The sequence below is a fragment of the Falco punctatus genome (genome assembly GCF_963210335.1).
Source record: "Falco punctatus genome assembly, chromosome: 3".
Lineage (NCBI taxonomy): Eukaryota > Metazoa > Chordata > Aves > Falconiformes > Falconidae > Falco > Falco punctatus.
Window position 1 is genome coordinate 72,885,085 of NC_137582.1, and position 27,122 is coordinate 72,912,206.

General features: G+C 41.7%; 1 protein-coding gene across 6 annotated transcripts in view; it reads left to right on the plus strand.

Moving 5' to 3' along the window:
• ANKS6 (ankyrin repeat and sterile alpha motif domain containing 6) overlaps positions 1-9,165 on the plus strand; it is a 42,521-nt gene extending 33,356 nt beyond the window's left edge. The window contains exons 15-19 of one of the 6 annotated variants that reach the window (XR_013926637.1): positions 570-686; positions 1,638-1,734; positions 3,009-4,890; positions 8,210-8,255; positions 8,576-9,165. Coding sequence is in view for 1 of the 6 variants with exons in the window: in XM_080378578.1 (XP_080234704.1) it covers positions 570-686; positions 1,638-1,734; positions 8,210-8,255; positions 8,576-8,579 (264 nt within the window). In the remaining 5 variants the exon portion in view is untranslated. Of the gene's footprint in view, positions 1-569; positions 687-1,637; positions 1,735-3,008; positions 4,891-8,209 lie in introns of all 6 variants that reach the window. The other 5 variants (XR_013926638.1, XR_013926640.1, XR_013926636.1 and 2 more) reach the window with 5 other exon arrangements.
• Positions 9,166-27,122: the final 17,957 nt, after the last annotated feature.

Below are 27,122 nucleotides of genomic sequence, written 5' to 3' on the forward strand. Positions count from 1 at the left end.
GCATCAAGGTAGAAATTAACATGCTCTGTGTGTGAAGGTTGTATGTATATAAAAAGTTTTAGATGTTTGTTCTTAGCACAGCTTTATGGATGTGTTGATATAGTAAGAACTGATATATGAACAAACCCTAGGTTTTCCTCAGGAGACACTGGAACACTACACAAAATATTCTGAAATGCCAAAAGTACTTGTGGGGGAGTGGGGGGGTGCGCAGCACGGAGTGGTGAAAAGTGAGAAATCTTAGGCTTGTTCATCTAGCTGCTACTGTAAGTAGAGGAATTTTTGTGGAGAGTATATGTTTTGAATTGATAGAACTTTTCTGAAGAAAAATCTAAAATCTATTAATATTTCAAATATACTATGATAATTAATTGGATTTAAAACCTGACAATAGAATGGTAAAGTGGATACAATTTGGTGCTAGTAATTCATTCAAAAATTTTGTGTGCACAATATTTACAGTAAGTCTGTACAATTAAAAAAAACCAAACCACTTTTAACCTGTTATAGTGAATATTTTGCCTAGGTAAATTTGTCTTGTCTTTTTTTTTTTGTTTTTTATTGTGCAGGTGGATATGGAAGCCTTTCTTACACTTACTGATGGTGATCTGAAAGAGCTAGGTATTAAAACTGATGGATCAAGGCAGCAAATTTTGGCAGCTATTTCTGAACTGAATGCAGGAAAGGTACATTTTGAAGTACTGTACTTAGTAAATTAATTCAAGGTTTGCTTATATTGTTAATTCAACATACATTTCAAAATTCAGTTGCAGATGTTAGTTGGAAAAGCCAAATGAATGTTTCCCATACAAAATGTTTAATGTATTTGTTTAGTGAAAAATATCTTCCTGTGTGGTACTCCCTGTTCTTTCATTAACTCTTTCCTAGTTCAGGGACCGTACAGTTCTTTTACAAAGTATTGGAAATTTTATCAGAAACTATTGGTAACATAAACACTGGCAGTACTGCAGTTACTGAATATTGATTTCAGTGATGCTAAAAAGAATCATCTGGCTTCTATAGCCCAGCTAGAGGATATAATGTAAAAGGAAAGGCCTCCTCTGTTTTGCCTAACAGTTCTTCATTTCTCTGCAATTAAGTAAATAGCACTTCTCTCATTCCTTACACTTTCATTGTCTTTTTATTTTATATTGACATAAATTTGCTAATAATGGCATACAGTAAGCAGTGTTCTTGTCAGAGGGATTGTAGACTGGAGCATCTCTTTAATTAGGCCTGCTGACACCTTTCAGCTGCTTTTTCAGTTTTGAGGTCCATTCTCTCTCTAATAATGGAAGCTTGGATAAATAAAACATAATTTCCCCAAGTTAAGATCAGCGGCAGCAAATGATGTTAGCAGCAAGGCTAAAAATTAGGGGAGGTGGGTACGCTCCATGCTGTAAAGCTGTGAAGAAAATAATGAAAATGTTTCTATTGCTGTCTGGTAGTTTCAGGAAAAGATTACTAAAAGGTTTTCTACATATTTGGAAGGTAAGGATTTGTTACTATTCCTAATAGTACACTATGACTGGACGTAGACACGCATATTTACACATTCTTTTTTTGAATTCTTAATAAATTCATTTTTTAAACACAAATTTAAAAATACTGTCTTGTAATTTATTGTGCTTTTACAGGGACGAGAGAGACAGATTTTACAAGAAACTATACACAACTTCCACTCTTCCTTTGAAAGTAGTGTTAGTAACACACGACCTCCAGGTCATTCCCAGTGTAAGTAGCACCTGAAATTAATAAATGTTTAAATACTTTAAAAGTAATACTGGCTAGAAGACAGAATGTGACAAATAAGCTGGTTAACTGCTTTCTGGGTTAATGGTTGTAGTAATCTGGGTAATGTTTGTGTCTTTTGCTGAGACTGTAGAGAAGATTTCAAGGTAACAAGGTAGAGATATCTGTAAGAGTTCTGTACACACTTCAGTACTACCTGAGATACGCATAAGATTTTTTGTTATGCATTACTAAACACAGAAAACGGGTGTAAGTATAGTAAACTATAGTATAGAGTACTGGTTTTAGTGTGTGTATATAGCAGCGAGAGGTGCTTTGCTGTGTCATACATCATTTACTTTTGCATGCTCATTATAGGATACAATTTTCTTGAGTGTGATCAAGTAGATTAAGTATATTCAAGGTTTACAGTTTAGTATACTGGCTTAGGTAGCTGTGTTTATTGTGTATTTATCTATCTATGCATTTAATTATTTTGTATAGGTAGTATTTTTATATGGTTGTCTATGGTCAGTTTCTTTGGAATACATCTGTTCTAGCCACCAGTGTTAACTGCTAGCCATTGCTGGAGGAAATGCTTTTCAAAATATACTATCTATAACCAAAATGTACAGAAAGGTGTTGCTGACCTGTAACAAATGAATACATTTACTATAGTCACCCCTAGATATAAAAGTTGCAAATCTCTGTCCTGGCAGCCCCCGGAGCCGAAAGCAGATATGCATCTGTTACTCAAGGTTAAGGAATAGGGCAAAACATATTCATGTGTGTATTTCTGGATCCAAGTTTTAAGAGGGACATGAAAGCCATTGAATCGCCTCAAGAAATTCACCATGTTAAAGTGCCTCTTACTCTCCTTCAGTTGCTTATTTTGCTGCTTGCATCCACTCACAAAATCCTTTCATTTGTGTAGTGATTATGTTAAATAATATTTCAGCTATTATATGCTTTAGGAGGCCTTAACAATGGCAAGTCCTAGTTGTTTCAATCTCAGTCAGCTGAATATCTCTAGATACGTGAAAGCAGGTGCTATCTGTAGTCCTACTACTGTCTTGGGGAAAACTGGACATTGCTGGGTTGGTTAGTTGATGTGGGATATTTCCTGTATTCTGTGTAGTGTGCTTGATTGAAAGCCGCTATCAGGTGTCACTGTATGCATTGTGCATCTTACTTCCCATTCTCAGAGTAATCAGTATGTGTAGAAACTTCTGGATGTCTTTTGATAACATCCCCAACTTGAAGAGCCTCTTCTGTAGGTACTGCTAGGTGAGCAGAAGCTGCTATTTGGGATTTGATAACATGGTGCAGTGAACTGGAATTACTCAAGAACTGAAGCAGCATACGGATGTAACGTGACTCCAAGCAACTTGCTGAGCCTAACTGCTGAACTTAAAGTGTCTTTAAGACTGCAAAGGACAGTAATGGTGGCACAGATTTGGGGAGAACATCCTTTTGTAAGAATGGAGGCAACAGTTGCTCCTGCTGACCAGTTGACAGGATGCTTCAAAGGGGTTGCCATCAGAGATGTAGCTTTTCAGTTTTTGTGTGTGAGAGCTCCCTGAAATAAATTTGGCTGTGAAACAGCAACAGAAGCACTAACTGAGAAGGAAGAGGAAGAGAACGTGTAGGTAAAAGAAGTTTCTACACCAGGTAAGCTGCTTTTTATTGTAAAAAGTAGCAGTGGGACCCTTATGCAGTCTGTGGAACTTGAAGTAATTTCCAGGAATATGTAGTATTTTAGAATGTAAGAGCAGCTGTACCAAGTCAGACCCAAGGTCCGTGCAGTTGTGTTCAGCTTTTTCATCCAGTCTCATTTGACAATGGTGTGAAGAGCTCCTTGCTTTCATTTGCTGTGAACTTGCCATGTCCTGACTCTTTTGCTTCAACCTGCTGGATCAGAAGATACAGTGGACAGTTGTGCCCTCTTCACTGCCTCCATGCCACTGGTGATTTTACAGATATCTGTGATATTCTTCTTCATTCGTATTTTTTCCAGATGGAAGACTTACCGGCTGCTTCATCATTCCTTATACCATAGTTTTTCTGACCCCTTTTCTACTGTATTTTTTCTGACTTGTAGATAGCAGCCTAGAATACGATATTCAAGAGGTAGGCATACTGTAGATTTACACATGACAGTGGTGTTTGTTTTTTAGTTGTGTTCTTTACTTCAAGTTCACTTGCCCTTTCCTAGTTATTTCTAGTCCTCTGCTTTTTTGGCTGTAACGAGTCTGAATTCATATTAATTGGAACTACTTATAACCCAGCTCATCTGTTGAGTCTGAGCTCAGAGCCTGTCGTTTTATATAACCACTCATACATCATTTTACCCATATGCCTGCCTTCATATTTATCTTCATCAGATTTTGTCTGTCATCTTATTGTTTGGGCACTGATGTCTCATGAAGTCCTTTTGCCAGTCATCTGTTTGCCTTTCTTTTTATTTACATCGATAACGTAGGAAAGTTTGTCACTTCAGTCTATATGCCCTTTCAAAATCGTATACTGAGTCCTCATGCAGATCCCTGTGAAATGCTAGTGGTGAATTTCTCTGCTATGAAAAAAATCTCTTACATTCTGTGCCTTCCTAACTGATTATTTATCCACACAAGAAATTTTCTTTTTACCCTGTTGGTTCCTTATTGTCTTAAGACCCAACCTTGGACCTTGTGAAATGCCTTGCAGAAATCCAGGCATCAGGTGGACCTCTTTTATCTACAAGACTCTTGTCACCTTCAAGGAATTCCAGTAGGTTGGTGAGGCAAGACACTTCAAATCCCTATTTGATTGTTTTCCACAAAATTTCAGATTCTGTGGTATAGTTTATGCTAATCTGCATGGTACTACTGGCCATCTCACTGGTCTTGTTTCCCTGGATCTCCTCTTGAACCATTAAAAAAACCTAGCATCATTGTTATAATTTCTCAGTTATGTGGCAATTTAAACAAGAATCTGCGCTTTGTACTCAGCAGTTCAACTGCCTAATCCGTGTGTTCCTCTAGAACATCTGGTTTAGCAATTTGTTACTGTTTGCTTTGTGTATTCATAACCTTTTTTACCAATACTTCAGGTTAAGATACCTTGGACTCCCACATAAAGAAGGCTTCTGAAATGGGAACCTTCCCAAGCTTTTCCATGGTGAATACAATCAGTTTTTGTGATGTGAATTTACTTTTCTAGCTTGTTACAGTCTAATCATTGATTGGCATCATGGTATCTCTTAACTGGCTGCCTCCTGTGATGTGTTTGAAAAGTAATATCTGAAATTTTTGTGCTGTATGCATAGTCTACTACCACTGGTTTCTCTACAGCTCTCCCTAGGAGCCTGCGTGGATACCATTAGCAAGAAAGCCAGTTCATGCTTTGTCCTTTTAGAAAGCTAGATGTAGCTCACAGGATTATAGAAACATCCTGCTCTTCCAGCTGTGTCAGTATCACTGTTTTCACACCTGTTGCTGTGATTTCCTCAATATTTTGAGTCATTTTAAAAGCTCAGTAGCTAAAACGGAGTGGCTGCCAGCGTACCTCTGCTTTTATGAGGTTTCCAGCCTATAGGGATGTAAAGAAGATAATGAAATACAATCCGAATATATCCAAAGACTCAGAAACAACAAAGCAGGGGAAAAGAAGTTAAATCCTCACTTTCTGGAAATGTGGCTTGTAATTGTGGGAGGTCTGTAAGCTGACTATCATCACCAAGCCTGTGAATGTCTACAGCTTCTAGACACTCCAATGCCCACTTAGCTTCAGGTCGCCCGAAAATGCCCCAGTCCACACTGCCCATGCTCAGTCCCTCCCCTGCTGCCACTGGGTCAGGAGCTGTTGCTGCTCGTCAAAGCTGGTGTGAGATGGCAGGCAACAGAAATAGAAAACCATCTAGATGAGCGTTCCTAGAACGGAAAAGAGATCTGCAGTGATTATTTACATTTACACTTCTAAGGAATGCAGTTGAAGGAAAACAGGAGGCAGAAAAAATAAAAAGCAAGGCCATCAGAAGTAGAGGATTGATGTTACAACTAATTTCACACAAAAGGCTTGTTTAAGGAAGATACTACATTCTTCTTGATTTTTTTTGGCAGTTCATAATCAATTGCTGGCTTGTATCCTCAGCTAGCTTCTGGTTCAGCATCTCCTGCTGAGGTCATTGCTTTTGAACTCACTGAGATACTCACTACAGGAACTTGTAGAAAAGTTGCTGAGTATTTGTTGGGTTTTGGCAGATGAGCTGTTTCAATTATAATAAAGCTCACTGTTGGGATAAAGATTCCTTTGTACATCAGTTGCTGTGTCATCCCTGGGGCTGGGAGTGAGATGATTCTGCTTTGTGGAAAAAATAACAGGCTTTGACATAACATTTATTTTCTGGCAGAAGGATGCTGAGACTGCTTCCTCCCCAGCCCATGCCACTGATACTAGGTTAGGCTTTGGGAGCTCCGTAGTCCAGTCCTTGCCTCAACTGCATAAGGCAGATGACTGCCCTAGCTACTGTATAAGTAATTCAGTGATTACTGGACCTGTAAGCCATTGGATTCAGGGGCACCACAGTTCTTGTCCCTATTCTGAATAGGCAAACAGTACTGGCGTGGAGAGTGTTGCTTCCATCTTTTCTTTTGATGGAAATTAATCAGTGACCTTCAGAAAATTCTTCCAAAATTAATTCATTCCAAGAGTGAATGTTATGTGTGTTTTTTGACATTTTGGTAGTTTTCAAGGGGAAAAAATACTGCTTGGAAAATTGCCAATGCATGCTAATCACTCTGTCCTTGGTAAGAGAAACTACTAGGAAGATACTACTTCTTTATAACCCATTGAACTGTGTCAGACAAACCCAGAATTAGCTTGCTGCTTCACCATTTGAATTTAGAGCAGATGACCAGCCGATGAAGGCATGAGGCAAGACGACTGCTCTGAGGAACAAAACGCTCCTCCTTTGTCTGGATTCCAACTTCAATGTGGCAGCATGAATTTCTGATTTCTGAGGAAACTGGATTTAGGAAATCATATCACCACAGGAAATGTTTATGTTTGTAGTTTGAGGGGAACTTTTTTGCTTACATGATTCTGCTAAAAAAGAAAATCAGACTTTTTTGAATGCCTGATTGGCAGGGCTAAATGTTTAGGGGTTTGTTTTGGAGGGGGTGGGGGGAGGGCAATATGCATGCAGTCATCAAGTGGATAATTAATGGATGGAACAGATCTGGCAGTGGTCTGCAGGTTAATTGAAAGAAATGACACCAAAGGAGAGAGAGCTGTATCTCAACAAAGACTTGCCAAATCGGAAATGAAAAGCTGAAAAAAGTTCATGTGGATTCTATGAAACTCTGTGGGGGGGAAAAAAGGGAGCAAACCAACTGAAATGATTTCTTCCCTAAGAGTAAAAGTAAAATCCCATGTGCTAGTTATAATACATATGTAAGGAAGTGTTACGGTTTAGATCTGTGATTAAAACATGGAAACAGTTCATGGCGTTCCCTTGCCGAAGTCTGGGGCTTGTAACGGAATTTCCCTTTTCTACAAAAATTACATGAAAAATAGTCTGAAGGACACAATCTTTTTCTCCTAGGGCATTTCTTTTAACCTCATTATGAGAAAGAAGCTAAGAAAGATTTGTTGGAAGTAAAGCTAACTGGCAGTTAGCTTAGTTTACCTTCTAATATCAAGTTCATTAAAACGCTTAAAAGAAAATGATGAGCTTCATCAATTGCTATAGACATCCAGCTGCTCTTCCCCACCTAAACATAACACTTCTCTTAGGTGGGAAGAAAAGAGAACACCCCAACATCTGGCAGTGGTGCTGAACAAAGAAAGGATTTAGATACCAAAATAATACACTGAATATTTTCCAGGTACAAGTGAAATGAAGAGTAACTATGCTTATGATGAAAAAAGAAAATTATGCCATTCAATCTTTGCAGAAATTGCGGTCTTCCAGTTTTGCTTTATGTATGATATTATATTGCATATTATTACAGACTTACACATGCCTATGTAGGTATTTTAAAATATGGGACAATAAAGTGGAAGAGTGGGGAGTCATTTATATATTTACTTTACACTTTGGGATTCAGATAATAGCAAATGGAAATTATCCGAAGAAGGGAGTTACAAAGTTTCAGAAGTAAAAATAGGAGCAAAACCAATACAGACTTGTAAATAAAAATCATACAGAATTCAGGTAGTCACTTGCTGGAAAGGTACACATTGAGAAGGGAGAGATACTAGAAAGGTTTGTGGCAGTAGATGGCCTTTTCACATGTGACTTTGACTTTTCATACTTTCTGCATACAGAGAAGGGCTTAAGATGAGAAAAATTAATTACAGAGTTAAATTGTTGGGAGTCTGGTATAATGATGATATTGGGAAATGTGGGCCTGTTTCTGTTAGTTGTGGAATTACTTCTTTAAAGCTGTGAGTCTTGCTGGTTGCTGTATTTCAGATTTTTTTTTTTCTTTTACAGCACATGGCTGCTCTATAAAACCACAAGAAGCTCTTTCTCCTAAAAGGTAGCTACTGGAAAAAAGTGGGGTGTTTTTCTTATGGTGAACTTCAGCATCTGGCTGAGTAAATAGGAGTGTACAAATGAAAATTTGAGAAGTTATTCCCAACTACACCTGTATAGGACTTTCTGCAGTAGTGTGCTTAGAATTTGAATCCTACAAAGAATCAAGGAAAATAATAAAGAGATTGCTTTTGTACTTCAGCCTAAGTGTTGAATTGTTCAAGGTGTCAGTGGTCTGGATTTGAGAAGAACAAAGTCAAAAGAGCATGAAGAAAGAATGACTATATAAGAAGATTCATGTTTTCATTCTGCTCTTGCCTATAGATGAAGAACCCATAGGAGGCCTACATGGGCACAGTAAAGAACAACAGAAGCATGGAAGAAGGCATGAAAACCACCACCAATTACGAGAGCTTCTACATGGAGAAATCTATGAATTGAATATGCTTCTATTGACTAGAATACAGATAAAGGAGTCCAAATTGAAAGTGTAATGCAGGGCTCCTCAAACTGTTTAACCAGGGGGCCGGCACGCGGATGCAGTGGCAGGCAGCCATCTGTGGCTGCTTGGTTTCCCCCCCAACCCCCGGCGGGGGGGTCTGTAAATACCGGGGGCCAGATTGAGGACCCTGGGGGCTGTATCCAGCCCACGGGCCGCAGTTTGAGGACCCCTGGTGTAATGGTTTCATGAGAAGGAATATAAAGGAAAAGTAATGTTGCATTCTTCATTAACCAAAATACACTATCTATTCAGTATTAAGAGGTTACAACAGCAGTAAAAGTAAATATGAAACACCTATTTGTAAAAATAGCACTTTATTTAAGGAAATGCATAATCTGTCACCAATATTTAAACAGAAATAGTGTTAAAATATTTTATATTGCTGATTGTTTTGAGAATAAAACCATTTAACATACTGGCTGGATTTTTTTGAATGGTAACACTAGCAGATCCTTAAAATACATTATTATAACTTGATTTTTGAAAATAATTTTGAAATACTATAACTCATAGTTACAGTAATTATGAGTGGGAATAATTACTACTTACTAAATAAGATTTTTGTTGAGCAAATAAAATACAAGTCATCAGAAACCTCTGATGACACAAATGCTTAACTTTACCACTGGTTGAATTCAGTGTGAGTCCAGGAGTACTGATGCTGGTAAAGTCAAGAAGATCTTGGAACTCCAGTGCAGAGGAATCTCCAGTAATTACTTCTGTACAGAATTAAAGCTTTTACATTTTTCCACCCTCCTTGCTCTACTTTGTGAAAATAAGTATAGAAGTGGGTGTAGCGTAGGCAGAGATAACAGCACCAGTGAAAGCGGTGATGGCCCTGCTGTCCCTCAGGTGTGCCTCGGTGTGTCAGCTGGTAATGTGATGGCTTTATTGGTTTGGCCATCCGTGGTACTGCTGCAGGTTGCTGACAGTACACAGCAGAGCAGCTGAGCTGCACCAGGTCCTGCATGCAGCTGTGCCATATCAGAGCAGACCTTGAACACAGGTAGCTAAATCCCCAGGAGGAAGAGGAGAAGAGGTTGCAAGGGGCTCTTGCAGAAAAAAAGATGGTTTTTGCTTGCTGATGAGGGCAAGCGGAGCCTGTTGGTACCCTGACATCCATGGTGGTCATGCTATTGGCATTTCAGGTGTTAACAGTGTAGCTGTATGCAAAATAGTTTCTGTTCCATTTTTCTTTTTTTGGTGCATATATGTCAACAGACTTGCAACACTCAACATTTAGCATGGTATTCTATGTTTCTGGCTTGTCTTGTGCCCAAGAAAATCACTCCTTATGCAGAATTGTGCTTCAGGATTAATTTCAGCTTTAGGGTAAAAATACGTGATTTCTGCTTTCACAGTTTTCAAGAGTTGCTGCTAAAGATGATGTGGCAGGGCAGACTACAGAAATGTTGGGTGCAAACCGTATAGCATTAAGCTAATGGCCCTGTCCTTTTCTGAAGAAACACGTGGGCAGTTTTGGTTAAAACACTTCAAAATGCAGCAGAGAAATAGTTGCAGCTTCTTATTAACACTAGGAAACAGTTGCTGCTTCTGAGCCAAAACCAGGCAGTGGCACCTTGGAGCCCCTGTCGGTGTAACTGGGAGTAAATTGCCCTGGAATGAGCTGAAACATCTCACCTCCTACCTAGTGCCTGTGGGCCTTATGGCAGCACAATTCCCCTGTACAGTTTTGTGCTTTTAATGCAACAGGTGGCAATCCAAACATCACCTTAAGCCTGCTAATAGGGAAACCTCAAAATGAGAAGGCTTCAGCTGTTAAGAGCTTGTGTGCTTTATTCTTTGGAAGGAGAAGTACTCACCTTTTTTTAAAGGTACTCATATTTTTTAAAGGTCCTTTTCGATAAGATATTGAACAACAGGTCAGCATGAAAAACACTGCAAGGTTGAGAGATGCATTGTAAGATCTAAGAGGGCTCAAATTCGTGTATACCATTGCACAGAAGACTATTAACCTCAAGACTGTAAGGCAATGTAGGGCTGTGCTTCGTTCCTCTGAATTTTGTCTCGCTGTGCAGAAAATAATCCAAGGTTTACAGAGTGTGGCCCCACAAGATGTTGGTCTAGGATGGGGAAGAGTTAGGCTTTAGTTCCTCTAGCTGATCTATTTATTTACTAATTCCTAAGCTATATAGTGACTGAGGATAAATAATGATATACATTTAGGAATGTTAGCCAAAGTGCATCCAAGAACAAGCATCAAAGAGATTTAAATGAAACACAACACTGTCAAAGGAGACCTACTGGTGCACAAGTGTGGGCTCTGCATCTACACAACAGCAGAAAGGATTCCTCAGACTGTCCTATCAACAAGTGCCACTGTCTGAAGAGTTAGCTTTATTAACATAGGAAGAACACAGGTTTGGAGTTTAGGAACCCTTCATATCTTTTGCACGCACTTCTTCAGGGTGGTCTGTGCCTTCTGCCCGATTTAGCTGCCATTGTAAGTGGAGAAACAAAATGGGTTGCTTACCAGTGGCTGGGTTTTATGGCTCTGAGAAGAGGTAAGGTTGAGACTGACACCTGCATTTATGTGTCTGTGTATAAGGGCTGACATGGGTGGCTGTATAAACTCCACTGTAGGCAGCGGAGGTCTGGCCAGCATCACCAGGGCCTCAGCCAGTGTCCGGCCAGACCAGAACAGAAGCTAGATGCAGTTGTCCAGATGCCCACTGGCACTTGCATGCCCTCAGGCATCCACAGCACGTGTGCGGGTGTCAGACAGAGTGCTCTGTGTAGGTTCTGGTCAGTTTCTTTGTTGCAGTCACTTGGACAAAGAGACCATTCAGAGATGGGGACACTCATTTCATTGGCCTGTCCTGATTTGTCACAGACATTCAAAGGTGAAAAGCTGCTTCCCGTTTGCTGTTCATTTTCTGTGTCCTCCTTATTAGTTTAAAGTGAAATCTTTGTTAGCAAATTTGCTTACCTCATAATGAAAAGTGATCCCTTCTGGGTTTTGCAGAAGAAGTAAACACTACAAAAACCAGTTCTTGTTCTTACTCAGTCTAGAATTATGGACTTGACTAATCTGTGCGTTTTAACCCTAAGATGTCTAATTTTGCTGAGGAGTACTGTTATTTTACAAGAAGCTTTTATAAGGTTCTTTGAATTTAATTTTCTTTTTTCCTGCACTTTGAGCGTTAATCAAGATCAGCTTTTAAATAAAGATACTTTGTTATCTGGAAATTATTCAAGCAGTCATCTCTACTATTTGTTGCGCTTCAGCAAATGCCTCAGAAGCCAGGTAGCTTCTCAAGGGAACAACTTTGGTTTCCAGAGTGAAGTGGAACATAAAAAATCATGCAAACGGATTTCTTTAATACCAAGAGCATCTTAGTTTAGAATTGCTTGGCTGGTCTGACTCTTGACACTAATAGCCTCAAACTTGCCACTTCTAGATTTTATTTTATTTCAAAGCCCTCTTGGCAGTACAAGGGTACATTTAGTGGGAACAGCCTTTGTCCATTAAATCCGAAACTTCTTATGCTATATTTAAAGCTCATTTGAAATACTTAATTTCCAGTCTCTCAGAAGTTTCTATTATTGAAATAAACTGTTAATGCAATGTCCTCCTTAAAGTGTCACAGCAAAGAATTGTTTCAAAGCGTTTTTTGCCACTTGTCATTCACAGCATTCCAGTGTGCATTAAAACTTAGTGGAGTTAACACGCAGTCATAAAATCAAAAGCAAATAGATTTTTGAAGTATGATTGCCATATTCCCCACATTGCATCTATTGCATTTTAATTGGCTTCTTATTCCTCTCAGTTCTCATCAGTAGGTATGTACAACACTCTCAAAATAGGTCTGTCTGGTCTTAGGAGGAGTGCCATATCTGGCTGTTGGTGGAGTGGCTAGTGCTGTACTGGAGCAGGGTTCTTGAAGGTGATAAATAGGTGTGAATGTAGAAAAACAGACCCATTAAAGACACCTTCTTACAAATGATCTAAAAATACTCTGTGCTCCTGCATTTACTTGGTATGTGGCTGTGAGTTCTTCTCTTGAGTAAGCCTAAGTGATTTGTAACACCGCAGAATTGGTGGCCTGCAATTAGCTGGAGCAGAGATTTCTGTTTTGCTGAGTTGCAGAACAAAATCACTTTGTACGGAGAGCAGCCAGCGAAGTGCAATGGATTTGATCACCATGGGCTTGACTTCAGCTGCTCTCAACAGATTTCTTATGTCTTTTACAAGTCACTCCCTGCTGTCAGTTTGTCCTAAGAAGGGGAAGAGGGAATAAAAGGAAAACAAATTGAAAAAAATTAGGGATAGAAGCACAGATAGTATTTTTACTAGATTGTGATTACTGCTTTTCTTTCCAGGATCTGCCTCTCCTTTAGGCTGTTTCTTGAATATTCAGAATTAATACTGAACGCCCTGGTACTCACTCTCTTCAGCAGCTCAGGGATCCAAAGCACGCATACACTTTTTACCAGAGACTTGGTTCAAAATCTATTGCTCACATTCCTTTACTCAGACACGGAGCAAACAGAAAGCATCATTGTCTGTAATTAACTGGTGTATGCAGAGGTCTACCTTTCCAGCCATCTGGGCCACAGAATACAAAATACAGCTCCAGTTTATAGATGCTCCTAATACATTGTATCACTTCTACTGAGCATTTTAATTGTGTATGTCAGGCACACACACAACCTGTAGTCCTTAACAATGCCACAGATTCATTTCACAGAATGGCTGAGGCTGGAAGGGACCTTTGGACATCATCTTGTCCAAAGCCTCCCTGCTCAAGCAGGCCACCTAGAGCTGGTTGTCCAGGACTATGTCTGTTGCTTTTCCCTCATCTACTGAGACAGTCAAGAAGAGTTATCAGGTTGGTCAGACGACATATCCTCTTTGTAAATCCATGCTGACTACTCCCAAGCAATGTATTAAAATATTTGGAGATTATTTCCAGGATTATTTTCTCCTTCTCATTCCCCACAGTCAAGGTGAAGCTGATTGGTTTGAGTTCCCTGGATCCTCTTGCTGTTCTTTAAGGTATGAAATATGCTTTCTTCCAGTCCTCGGGAACCTTGCCCAGTTGCCATGACCTCTCGAAGACAATGGAGAGTGGCCCTGCAATGACACTAGACAGCTCCCTCAGTACTTGTAGGTGCATCCCATCTAGTCCTGTGGAGTCATATCATACAACATCTCTTGGAATGTCGTGTAAAGGTATTTTGTCATCTACATGTCCCCCTCAGACAACACCATGGGTGTTCTGCATACACCTCTGCTAGTCCCTTGGTGGTTTATAGACATTCTCTTACAGTGAACTTCATAGTAGTTGGTCAGCTATATTCTAAGCATCCATCATTTTAGTTGCACATCAACAGTATATGGCTCCCATTCTTCAGGCGTGTTTTGTTGCTTCTTAGCCTACACAGTGATCCATCAACTTTGGGGTCCCCGTTCTACTTCCTTGGAAAAAGTAAGTGAACAGGTTCCAGCTAAAATTTCCCAACGCTTTTTTTGTGTTGTCAGCATTCAAGCAAGCCCAGCATCATCATGCAGTGGGTGAGTCTATTTTAAAATGCTGAGACTTTGATGGGCTCTGAATATTCTGAGGAAAAAAACCAACTAGTGCATAGTGAAGACTGCAATACCCTGTGTTTCCTAGGTTGACCTAACATCACTCTTGGCACTCACCACACTGATGAGTACAATAAAACAAATTCATTCAAGCAAATGCACAGTTTGGAAACAAGTTATTAGATTCAGGAACAGGTAGCAAATCCTGCAATAATAGAATGCCTTTTATTAGTGTAGCCACAGGTCTTTTCCTGGATTTTATCCAGATAACAGACTGTGGAGTCATGTTGACTAGTAGTTTGATTCAGCCAGCCAGCCAGCAGACCTGGCTCCAACTCTGAGGGAAGCCAGTCACTCCAGGTGCTGTTTTCCACAGAGCAATACTTACTTGCAGCCAAGCTCTTCCTTATTTCTTCCACCTGAGGAGAGATGCACCTTCTGAAGCATCCTGAAATGTTAACCTTGGTAATCAGACAAAGATGTTGACTTACAACGTCAGTGTTGTCAATTTGTTGCTTAGTTTAGAGGACAGTGGTGTTCTCAGATTAGGCAGTGCCCTGTGACAGCTCCTAAATGTGCTGGGGTTTGCGATAGTACTGCTTAAACATAATTATGTTTTTCGACTTGTGGTAAGTATGCTTGCTGAGAAGTTCTAACAAAAAAGAAATGTCCCTTTGTACCTTCCAGTGAACAAGTGTCGTGGTTTAACCCCAGCCAGCAACTAAGTTGCTGCACTCGCTCACTCACCCCTCTCCAAAAGGGATGGGGAGGAGATTTGGGAAAAAGATAAAAATTGTGGGTTGAGTTAAGAACAATTTAATAATTAAAATAAAATAAAATATGGTTATATTAATAATAATAACAACAGCAATAATAATAACAATTGTAATGAGGAGAGAGAGGGAGAGAGGAAAAAAATCCAAAAGGAAAAAAACCCCAACAAACAAGTGATGCACAGTAAAATTACTCACCACTCACTGACCAGTTTCCAGCCAGTACCCGAGCAGTGATCAGCAGGCCTCGGCCAGGTCCCCCCAGTTTTTGTACTGAGCATGACGTCCCATGGTATGGAATATCCCTTTGGCTAGTTGGGTCAGCTGTGCTGGCTGTGTCCCCTCCCAATTTCATGTGCTCCTATCACCCTTCTCCCTGGCAGAGCCTGAGAAACTGAAAAGTCCTTGACTTAGTATAGACATTAGTAACAACTAAAAACATCCATGTGTTACCAATTTATTCTCATACTAAACCCAAAACACAGCACTGCACCAGCTACTGAGAAGAAAATTTACTCTATTGCAGCTGAAATCAGGACAAGTAACGAACTAGAGAGCCAAATACTGGGTTGATTTGTACTGGTGTAAATCCACTAAATCCAAGCCACTCTGGATTTAACTGGAGGTGACTAGAACACAGACTGGGCTGAGATAATCTAGAAATGGAGCATCCCACACACCATGTTGGACTGCATCATTCCTATGCAAGCACAATGTGTATGCAAGTAGGCTGTACCTGAAGTACCTGAAGAATGTGCTTGTCACGTTGCTTTAGATACCACTTTAATCTGTTGGAGCTCACCTCCCTGCTGGCAATCACTGTGCCATTGCTTAGCACCTTGGAAGGCCCTGCCACCAAGTATTACAAATGTTAATAACAGACTTGCTTTTTATTGCCTTTCTTTTCTGTTGGATCAAAGCAACACAAAGAACAATTCATATATAGAGATGAGGGGACAAAAAGGACAAAAGGAAACTTTAAAACCACCCCACTAGAAAACCCTGACTTGGCTGGATATAACAACAAAACTAAGCAACTTATTTAGCCTGTTTATTATGTGGAAATTAGGAATAGCCTTGTCATATGTTAGCCATTATGTACATGTGTGTATTTTAAATTAATTTGGAAGAACTTTGCATAAGCACAGCATGACTAACACCTTCTTTGTCTCCTGGAGACAACCTGCAGTATAGGAAGGGTCACACAGCCGTTTCACAAAAACATTCTTGGCTTTCTGCTGCAATTTGCTTCTTCCTCACAGGCAGGAAAAACCAAGGAAAAAGCAAATACAGAGGCCAGAGCTGATGATAGGATGGGAATCCATGTTATGCCATTTTCAACCTTCTATATATGGTTCCCAATGCTACTCTAGATTCCTTCTGGTGTACTTCCACACAGACACAGAAAAACTTAGGTTCTCTGTTTTCTGCCTTTAAGGGGACTTCTGGCAAAGACACACCAGTGGTGTCTTAGATGGAGCAAGGATGATTCAGGAAGGGAAAAAGAGAAGAAGGACACTCTCCTGTGCTTTTTGTATTTTCAAATTAAAAATTGCATAGAAAGTTTAAAAATATGAATGAGAGGTGTATAATATATACATATTTTAAATCAAAGCCACCCACATTTAAAAATTTCCCATAAATAAACAAATAAAAAATTTTTACTTTCCATTTCCAATAAAAATATTTTTGCCAGTTTTATTTTCAGGTCATGTACCTGCTTTTTTCAGTATGTCACCCTAGGATTTTTAATATTCTCCAATCAGCTTGTTTTCCTTGTGCTTATTATCAGAGCCAAATGCATGTTGCAGTCCAGATCATTCACCATTGTGTAGCTTTTTAATTTGTAAATTAGACATGTATATTTATAATGTGATGAAACCTCAGGCTGAGGTCACTGGATGGAAGAAGTATTTATTTGTCTCATGGGTTTGAATGGAAGAGTATGTTCTTGGCAATAGTTGTCATGTAATGAATTTGGGGATAAGTATGTGGCCAGGAGGGAGTGCATCCTGAGTTCTGCTCCTGCCTTGACAACAGACACGTTGTGTGATGTTGAGTAAATCAATTTTCTGCCAGAGTTTCCCTCCAGCAACAGACAGCTACTAATATTTCATCCTTAGCTGGTTGTGCAGTGACCGACACTGACAACAGAAAGCTCCAGGAAGAATTAACATTGGCATTAGCTTGGGCATGGCTCTTTAACCTGCTCAATATTTTCTGGGTTTTGAAATGAGAAAGTAAAAACACTATAAAAACATTTGCAAGTGTGTTGGTGCCCAGACAGGAACACCACCATCCCCCAGGCTTTAGATCATGCTTTTTTCCCCAAGATTCATGATGAGAGCTGGGAGAAGTAACTGATTGGGAAGAGTCAGCATGAATTTACCAACTGTCTGACCAACCTGACTGCCCTCTATGACAAGATGTCTAGATTTGTGGATGCAAGGACAGCAGCTTGACTTTAACCAGGCTTTTAACACTGTGTCTCACAGTGTTCTTATATCCAAGGTGAAATACCACAGTTTGGATGAGTGGACAACTAGACAGGTAAAAAATTGGTTGGATGATCAAGCTCAGATGGTAGTAGTTAATGGTTCATGCTTCACCTGGCAGCCAGTAGTAGGTGGAGTACCCCAATGGTCTATCCTGGGACCTGTCCTGTCTTTATCGATGACCTGCAGGAGGTGGTGCATTGCTTGCTCCTTAAGTTTGCAGGTGATCCCAAACTGGGGGACCAGTGGATATGCTCAAGGACAGAGCTGCCATCCAGTGCACCAGGTGTGGGAATGGGCCAGCAGAAACCTTACAAAATTCAACACGGACAAATGCTGAGTCCTGCACCTGGGAAGGAAGAGCACTGATTAACAGTACGGGCAGGGTGGTGAGGGAGCAGCTCTGTGGAAAAGGACTTGGGGAGCCTGGTGGACATAAGACAGCAGTATAGAGTGTCTGCAAAGAAGGCCAACAACATCCTAGGCTGTAGTAGCTTCAGGCTGAGAGGAGTGACAACCCCCCTCAGCACTTGTTACACCCCAACTGCATCCAGTTTTGGGTAGGAAGGATGGATAAACTGGAGTGAGTTCAGCAAAGGGCATGAAAATGGTTGGGGGCTGGAGCTCTTGCCCTGTTAGGAGAGGCTGAGGAAGTGGGGCTTGTTCAGCATGGGGAAAAGAGCGCTTTGTCTGACCTTCTGGTAGCTGTGCAGCTAGTGAAGGCAGCAGCCTCCTGATTCCTGTGGGGAAGTAATCGAGACTATGGAGCCAGGCTCTTCTCCCTGTTGCAGGGTGGGAGGACTGGAGGCAAATCTCATAAACTGAAACAAGACTGCATGTAAGTGATGCTTTTTTAGCATGAAGAGGGTCAAACAGCACAGCAGGTTGCCCACAGGGCTGTGCATTCTCCAGTCTTCAGGACTTCAAGACCTGAGAGGATGAAGCCCTGGGCAGACTGCTCTTGCCTATTGGCTGACCCTGCCTTGAGCAGGGAGCTGGACTAGAGCACTAGACCTCCTGAGGTCCCTTCGTAACACGGATCCGTAATGAAAGGCTTCATCAGATGCTGTGCTGCCCAGTCCCCCCCGACCTCATGTCATGAAAGGAAAGCTTGACACGTTGGGAAAAGCCCACCGGGCAGCTCTCCAGCAGCTCCACACAGGTGGGGTGCAGAGGGAAGCAACCCCACCACTCCATCCATCGGTCTGCTGCCAGCTCCCCACGCCCTCCGGCCGCGCTCCAGGGCCGCAGAGGGTGGGCGCGTGCAGCCTTTCGAGCTTCTTCTGGATGAAAACTGCTACACGAGCTCCAGCCGGTACAGGCAGACCGCGCGTCGGAGATTTAGTTTAACAGTTTCCCCTTCACTTTCGAAAAGTTTGAGTCTCCTCTGATCTCTCGATACCCTTATCAGGGGCACCTCAGCCTCCCAGACAGCGCCTTGAATTATTCATGGCTATTGACAATCACAGAAATTAACGTTCCCTCAGCGAAAGCTCCAAGAGAGCGCACTGCAGCACCGTGATAATAATGATCAAAGATTAAATGAGATTACCGGCGGCGCCCTCAGCGCCGGTCCGCCCCACGACGCCTCCGCCGGCCCCGGCCCCCGCCCCGGCCCCCGCCCCGGCCCCCGCCCCGGCCCCCGCCCCGGCCGGGATGAGCGCAATGACGGTGACCGCCCGCCAGGGGGCGCTGCCGACTCAGCGTTGGCGCCGCGGCAGTCGCCATCAGAAACGAGCCGAGATGAGGGGTAGCGGGCCCGAGCGGGGGTGTAGCTGGCCCGAGCTGGGGGGTAGCTGGCCCGAGCTGGGGAGTAGCTGGCCCGAGCTGGGGGGTAGCTGGCCCGAGCTGGGGAGTAGCTGGCCCGAGCTGGGGGGTAGCTGGCCCAAACTGGGGGGTAGCTGGCCGAGCTGGGGGGTAGCTGGCCCGAATTGGGGGGTAGCGGGCCTGAACTGGGGTGTAGCTGGCCCGAGCTGGGGGGTAGCTGGCCCGAGCTGGGGGGTAGCTGGCCGCCAGTGTGGCCCTTTCCTCAGCAAACTGCTGTGGAGCAAACAGGCTTCCCTGCCTGACCTTGCCTTGCCTGGGCCAGCTGCTGTGCCATGGCCCTCGGGGAGCGCCCATGTTTCCCAGTGGGGATGAAACCCTCCCCTCCAGTGCGGTGGGCAGTTTAAACACACTGGGTCTCCAAAATACACCGGAGAAAGCTGATGTGACCCTCAGCCCTGGGGTGTGCCCCAAGGAGCAGGGAGGAGGCCAGGGAAGCCAGGTCACTTCAGCCAGGTGCTGTGGGTCAGCAGCAGGGGGGAGGCCATGCTGACCCGGTGCTGGCTGACCTGGCAGCCACAGCAGTGTCTTGGCTGGTGAGACAGTCTCATAAGGCATTTGCAACGTCTTATTTTGCTGTACCCTGAACAGAGGCCCTGAGTTTAGTCGGAAAGGGCAGCTGAGGAGCCAGCCTAGGCTGACATAACTGCTTAATGCCACTGCCTGAGTGTTTCTGGCAGTCACTCTCCCATTTAACGCAATTGCTGCATGTGAGCTGATGCACTGACAGCGCCGGGGGAAGCTGGGTGAAGTCACAAAACACTCTGAAACAGATGCGGGGACCTAAGCTTCCCCCTGTTTACGTACGGGAAAGGAGAACCCACAAAATAATACTGGCTAGTGAGTGGCAAACAAAATTTTAAGTATTATCTAAAATTGCTCTTGTGCATTCTCTGCTCCAGTCTTTACAATATATATTTACTGTAGAAACAGGGTACAGAAAGCTCAATGAAGGGAAACGTGACAGGAACGGCATGTTCTCACATAGGCCTCCAAACACACTAGTGGTTTTCTCCATTGCAGTCAGCATCCCCATTGCAGTGGGAAGAAATTTAGCTCTTCTAAACCCTCCAAACTGAGTATATATTAGTTTAAGCCATATGAATCAAAAATTTTTATGGTAGTGAAAAATCTCTGATCTGCTTAAATTCTTCTAAATTTAGGTTTGGCGTTGAGTCATCATTATTTCCTGTCAAATGGTTTTGTGAAGTCACCCAAAATAATGAGATGTCACTTGCCTGGATACATTAATAATTAGAAGGATTTATTGTAGCAGGCATCATGGGAAAGTGTAACTTTCCCATTAGATGTCCTTAATTGGAAAAGAACGTGTCAGATTCCAGATTAACATAGGGTAACTACAACTATCCATTAAAAAGAGAAGGACAAATAACACAAGTGACAGCTCTTGCAAGAGTACAAAGATTTAAATACTTTATAAATTAAGGGGAGTGAAGGTGCTCATTTTCATCACTAAAGCTCCATGACCTGTCTTCATTGTCAGAAGGATGCAGTCTCCAAACTGAATTAAACCACATAAAGAGCAGATGCTGTATGTAATTCTAACAATAGAATATTTATGTAATCAGTGATAATTCCTTTTTATGTCTTTCAACAATGTCTTCTTAGGGAGGGCCAAACTGCTCTGGAAAGTATTCGGTTATGCAAATAGGAAAAATTTGTAGTGACAATGGTGTCTCTTGAACCACAAGAACTGTAGCTAGTACATTTATTCAGCTGGTGGCAAGATGTGGGATAGAGGAGTGGTCTGACTGGCTTTTAGATAAAAATTGGAGGGCTATTAGGTAATTGTAATGTAAATCTAAGAAGAATGAGGTGCCTAACTACTCAGGCATGTGTAAGGGGTTAATTTAAGTACCCAGCTTTTGTGTCTTCCTTTTGGCTGTGGATAATTCCTTACAGACCCAGGCCAAAGGTTTTACTGGGTGGTACACAGAAGCTAGAAAGTAGGTCTTACAGTGCTTATATTTACTTAGAGCCATGAGTGGAACCAGTTTACACTCATATTTCTGCCCAGTTCCTGGTTAACATACAGGCATGTATTTTATTTATGCAATCTTAAAATCGTGCTCTGAACAACAACAAACAAGAGTAATTTAAGGAAAGGGAAAATGTGTCCAGTTAATTTCAGCTTCCAAAGAGATGATGCTCCAAGATGGGGAGACTAAAATTTTGTAGCTTAAGCAACCTACTCCCTTTGGGACATTGGATCTATTCATTCCATGTCAGTTACACCTGGAAGTTACTGCAAGCTAATGCTTTTTCTGCGGCCTCTATGAAATTGGTCCAAAAACATTGGACCAGTGCCTAACTGACAGGTGGCCACATTACCAAGTTATCAGCTCATTTGCTGGTCTTGATAAGTGTTTCATTAGGGCTGGTTTTGGTAGGAAAGCTGAATTTGTTTCTTATGGGGAAAGGAAATCTTTTAACAAGGAGGCTGAACCACACAAACAGGGCCTTGTTGGATAAGCTTTTCAGTTTGACCATTTTGTGCAGCATTTTGCTTGAAAAATATGTTTCTGGGTTTTATGACTGTTTATCCAAATGATAAGCACTAAGTTTGGCTTTAGAAAAGGGTAGATCTAGTTTATCGTAAGACCTGGTGGAGATAGGTGCTGAAAATGTGTAGTTCAGTAGGACTGAAAAATGTGCGTGTATTTCACTCAGAAATTAATTAAAACATAAAGTGTAGGTAGAATTTTAGAGGCATGTCATAAATGTCCTTTTGAAGTACTGTGCCTTTTTATGGTTAATTTAGTCTTCTCTTTTCCAAACTGAACCTTTCATCACATATTAAATCCTAAGAGTGCTAGGGAACACAGGGTGTGTCCAAAGGGATACATAAAAATCGCCTTCCATAAGTTGTTAGCATCCAGCATTTGTGCTTTTAATGAGCTGAAATGAGGAATCTTGTAAACTAATTTGAACAAACTACAGTGTCTTACTCACAGCAAGATGCCTCAAACATCAATCAGCTCTTGAAAGTTTGTTTGTGAGATACTTCTCCAAGAATCTTTCATCCTAAAAACGACACTTGAAAACTCCGCAATAGATCTTGACAAGATTCACACATGAATGCCCAAGAGATGAGTGATGCATTGTTTCACTGTGGAAGGTGGTATAAATATTCCACTTCTGAAGTTAGGTCTAAACAAAGCTTACCTGCTCATTAAAATGTAATGAAACCTGACTATTTTACACACTGTCTTGTAAAGGAGATTCCCTAAAACACACCTTTATTTTCAAACCTTGTCTGAAAAACTTCTGGTGATAAGCAAAGTTCAGTACAATAAAGGAATCATTTTATTCAGCTTTAAGAGCTGGAATGCCTGCCTCAAAAGAATGATATGTAGGATGGCTACCTGGCATACCATCAGCAGAGTTGAGTATCCTCTTGTAGTAGTAGTAGTAGTAGTAGTAGTAGTAGTGTTAAATTAAAATCTGTCTGAAGCCACAGATGAGTTCTCAGCTCACTGGCCTCTGAAAAAGGATACAAATCAAAATTGGCACTTTCCTCAGAAACCCTCTTTGAAGGTTAGCTGTCCACTTGGATTCAGCAAAGCACCTTTGACTTCAGGAAGACTGCTGTGCTGCAGGTGCCTACAGGCCTGGAGCACTCTCAAGCACTTCAGAGCAAGAGACTTCACTCTACCAAACGGTAGCTGTTTCAACTCTTCAAAATGTGGGACAAGTTATGCTACAGAAAGAAACAAAGAAACAGATTGAAGCCAGATGACCACCTTTTTTTTTTTTTCCTTTTTTTTTTCTTTTTTTCTGTAAAGCAAGGGCCTTCACAAATCTGAATAGGATAATTTTAGGGCTTTTGCATTTTAAGAATCACTGTGACATGAATTCAGGTTGATGAACCATCACACCTGTTTGACTTCTTATGTGTTAAAATATATGCCTGACTTAATTTTACCATTAAAGGCAATGTATCAAACAGATTATACAATTTAAAAAGTTCCAAAACCAAATAGATGATCTAGCTATGCCTACAGGAATGGGAAATTAATTCAGACAGCTTAAGGTACCAAAATATACAGATAGATGTTTCAGGAAATTATGAAATATGCCTGATACCCCTTGAAATCAAATCAGGCATGCAGAGTCAGTCTTGCCTATTTTTTGTGGTATAGCCTGCACAACAATCATGAATAAATACCTATGTCATTACTTATGGGTAGCCATGTATACTCATGGCCAAAATAATTGCTCAGACACCAAGCACCTTCCTGTTTACTGGGCTTTCAGGAGCTTGTTTAATATTAACAGTGGTAAAAATGATAGTAAGCAAAGTCAACAAAACAGGGCTTATGCAGGGTCACCTCAAGCTTTTGCACATAAGCAAGGAAGTGCTTACAAGACATCATTATGGAAAAACCCAGACCTTTACAGGGAAGTCAGCATCCTGGGGTGTCTCTGAAGTGTGTGTACACTAATGCACACAGCATGGGGAATAAACATGAGGAAGCTGAGAGATCTGAGTGCAGCTGAAGGCCTATGATGTTGGGATCACAGAGACAAGGTGGGATTGCACGCAGGACTGCAGTGCTGCAATGGAGGGATACAGGCCAGGAAGACAAGGTGGTGGAGTTGCCCTTTATGTGAGAGAACAGCTGGAGCTCTGCCTAGGGGATGGATGGCGAACCAGCTGTGAGCTCATGGGTATCGGTTACTGATTAGACCAATAAGGTGACCTTGCTGTAGGTGCACGCTATAGGTGGCATGAGCAGGAAGAACAAATGAATGAGGCCTTCTGTAGACAGAAGTATCCTCATGTTCACAGGCTGTGGCCTTCATAGGGAACTTCAAAAGCCTTGATATCTTCTGGAAAAACACCACAGTACACAATCCTGAGGACAACTTCCTGACCCAAATGATAGAGGAGCCAATGAGGAAAGGTACTCTGCAGGACCTCATAATTGCAAATGAGGAAGGTCTAGTTGAGGATGTGAAGGCTGAAGGCAGACTTGGTTGCAGTGACCATGAGATGGTGGAGTTCAGCATCCTGAGAAGAGGAAGCAGGGCAAAAAGCAAAATCACAACCCTGGACTTCAGGAGAGCAACTTTGGCTTCTTTAGGGACCTGTTGGTAGACTCCCATGGGATAAGGCCCTGGGTGGAGGAGGGGCCCGAAAAAGCTGTTTGTTATTCAAGGATCATGTCCTCCAGCTCAAGAGCAGTCCGTTGCAATGAACAGGAAGTTAACAAGGATTTCCTGGCAAAACATAAAAAGGAGAGACACTGTTTGAGCATGCAGAAATGCTGTTAGGAAAGCCAAAGCCCATCTGTAATTGAATCTAGAGAGGGATATTAAAGGTAACAAGAAAGGCTTCTCAAAGTACATAAATAGCAAAAGGAAGACTAGGGGAAATGTGTGTCTGCTGCTGAATGTGGAAAGGCCCTGGTGACATGTGTCATGGAAGAGGCTGAGGTACTGAACACCATCTTCACCTCAGTCTTTACTAGTAAGGCCCACTTCAGAAATCTGAGGGCCCAGAGTACGGGGGAAGTGTGGAATAAGGAAGACTTACCCTTGCTGGAAGAGGATCACATTAGAAAATAGTTAATCAAACTCGACATATTTAAGTCCATAGGCCCTATTTATATGTACCCATGAGTGCTGAGGGAGCTGACTGATGTAATTACAAGGCCACTCTTGATAATCTTTGAATGATCATGGTGACTAGAACTGTCTGAGGACTGGAGGAAAGCAAATGTCACTCCTGTCTCCAGAAAAGGCAAGAAGGAGGACCCAGGGAACTGCAGGCAATCAGCCTCACCTCAGTCCCTTTGGAGGTGATGGAGCAGCTAATCCTGGAAACAATTTCCAGGCATATGAAAGACAAGAAAGTCATCAGTAGTCACCATGGATTCCCCAGGAGGAAGTCATGCTTGACCACCCTGATAACCTACAATGAAATGACTGGCTTGGTAGGCGAGGGGAGAGCAGTGGATGCTGTCTACCTCAGCTTCTGTAAGGCTTTCAAAACTGTCTCCTGTAAGATTCTGATGAAGAAGCTGATGAAGAATGGGTTGGCTGAGCAGAAGAGTGAAGTGGACTGAAAACTGGAGAGAGTCCAGTAAAGTATGACTAAGGGGATCTCGTCAGCATGTACAAATATGTGAAAGGAGGGTGCAGACAAGACAGAGCCAAGTGGATGTGGAGTCTCCATCCTTGTACATACTTAACAGTCATCTTAACATGGTTGTGGGCGGCCAGCTTTAGATGGCCCTGCTTGAGCTGGAGGGGGTAGAGGGAGTTGGGCAGGATGACCTCCAGAGGTCCTTTCCAACTTCAGCCGTACTGTTACTCTGCGAATTAATGCCATGCTTTTATTTCAGGTATGAAGACAGATTAAATAAAGAATTCTAATCTCTATTTACAACCTAATACCTGAATCACAAAGTAAAATTAAAATGAGGAAAAGAGCTGCAGAAGGTCAAGACACTGCAACAAATAGGGTTGTACTTTCTAAAAACTAACCAGTAGTTTTGTTGTCTCACTTTGGGCATTCTTTGAGTAAGTAAAATGGCTTTTTTTAAAAAAAAGCTTTTAAAATTTTTTTGACTTTTTAAAATTTTTGAAAATCCCGAACCCCCAAAGGATAGATTTATTTATTACTCTCAGTTATGAAAAAATATGTATAAGAGAGGCCGGAGGGAAGAGACAGTAGTTTCTGGGAGGTCTCGGTGCTGCGTCAGGAGTTCTCGCCTCTTGTAGGCAGTTGGCAGAGCCACTGCAGATCTTTTTCTGCTATGCCAGCAGAGCTGCCCTTACGGCTTACTGACCAAGGAGCTCCACATCAGTATTCTAGAGCAATCTGGAGGTAGGAGAGAAGTCCATGTGTTCAGTCCTTCCATTTAAGTCTTGATGCTACTTACAAAAGAATTTTAGTCTGTGTTTTCACAATGAAGAAGAGGTCCCAAAACCAGTGCCAGAGGAAGATTTGCATAGCTCTATTGATATAGGAACACTCAAACTACATCTGTTTGCAGTCCTCTGCGAAGAGGGCCTCGGACTGTAGACCAGATGAAGTGGTTAGGTGCAGATAGGGGTCAGTCAGAATCCTGTAAGAAGTGAGTCTAAACATCTGCCTCAATCCTGTAAAGCAAGGAATGTAGAAATGAGCTCCCTGAAACATTGTGGGACAAAAGAGGGGAACATGAAAAAGATTTCGCAACGAGTCTGTCTTTGCACTGGTTCGTGAAGTCAATAGCTCCTTGCTTCTCGATGTGCTGGCCAAAAATAGTCTCTATTAAAAGGTGGGGGAAGTTGATGCAAACAGTTAATATGTGCCCAGGCTCTTTTTATCTGCCTGACTATAAACATCTGTGGATATTAGTACAGTGTTTGTGTATATTTTTCCAATTACCATGGAAGTGAGCATTGCTGCAGTGTAAGCATTTTCATCCATTTGTCTTTTGAGTAAAACCAAGAAAAATAACCAATACCAGAATCAGTAAGTGTTCATTACAGCCCATACAGATGTCCACTTTGACCTATTGTAATGCCATGAGTAAAGTTCTCAATATTTTGGCAGGCTTCATTCACCTGTTTTCATTATCGTTTTAATAAAATGAGATTTCAGCTGTGTGGCTTTGGTATTTTTGTTGTTTTGGTTTTCTTTTTCTTTTGCATGTGCAATATGAATGTAATTGGAAGGATTGCAGGTTTTTGCTGTATCCAGTAAATG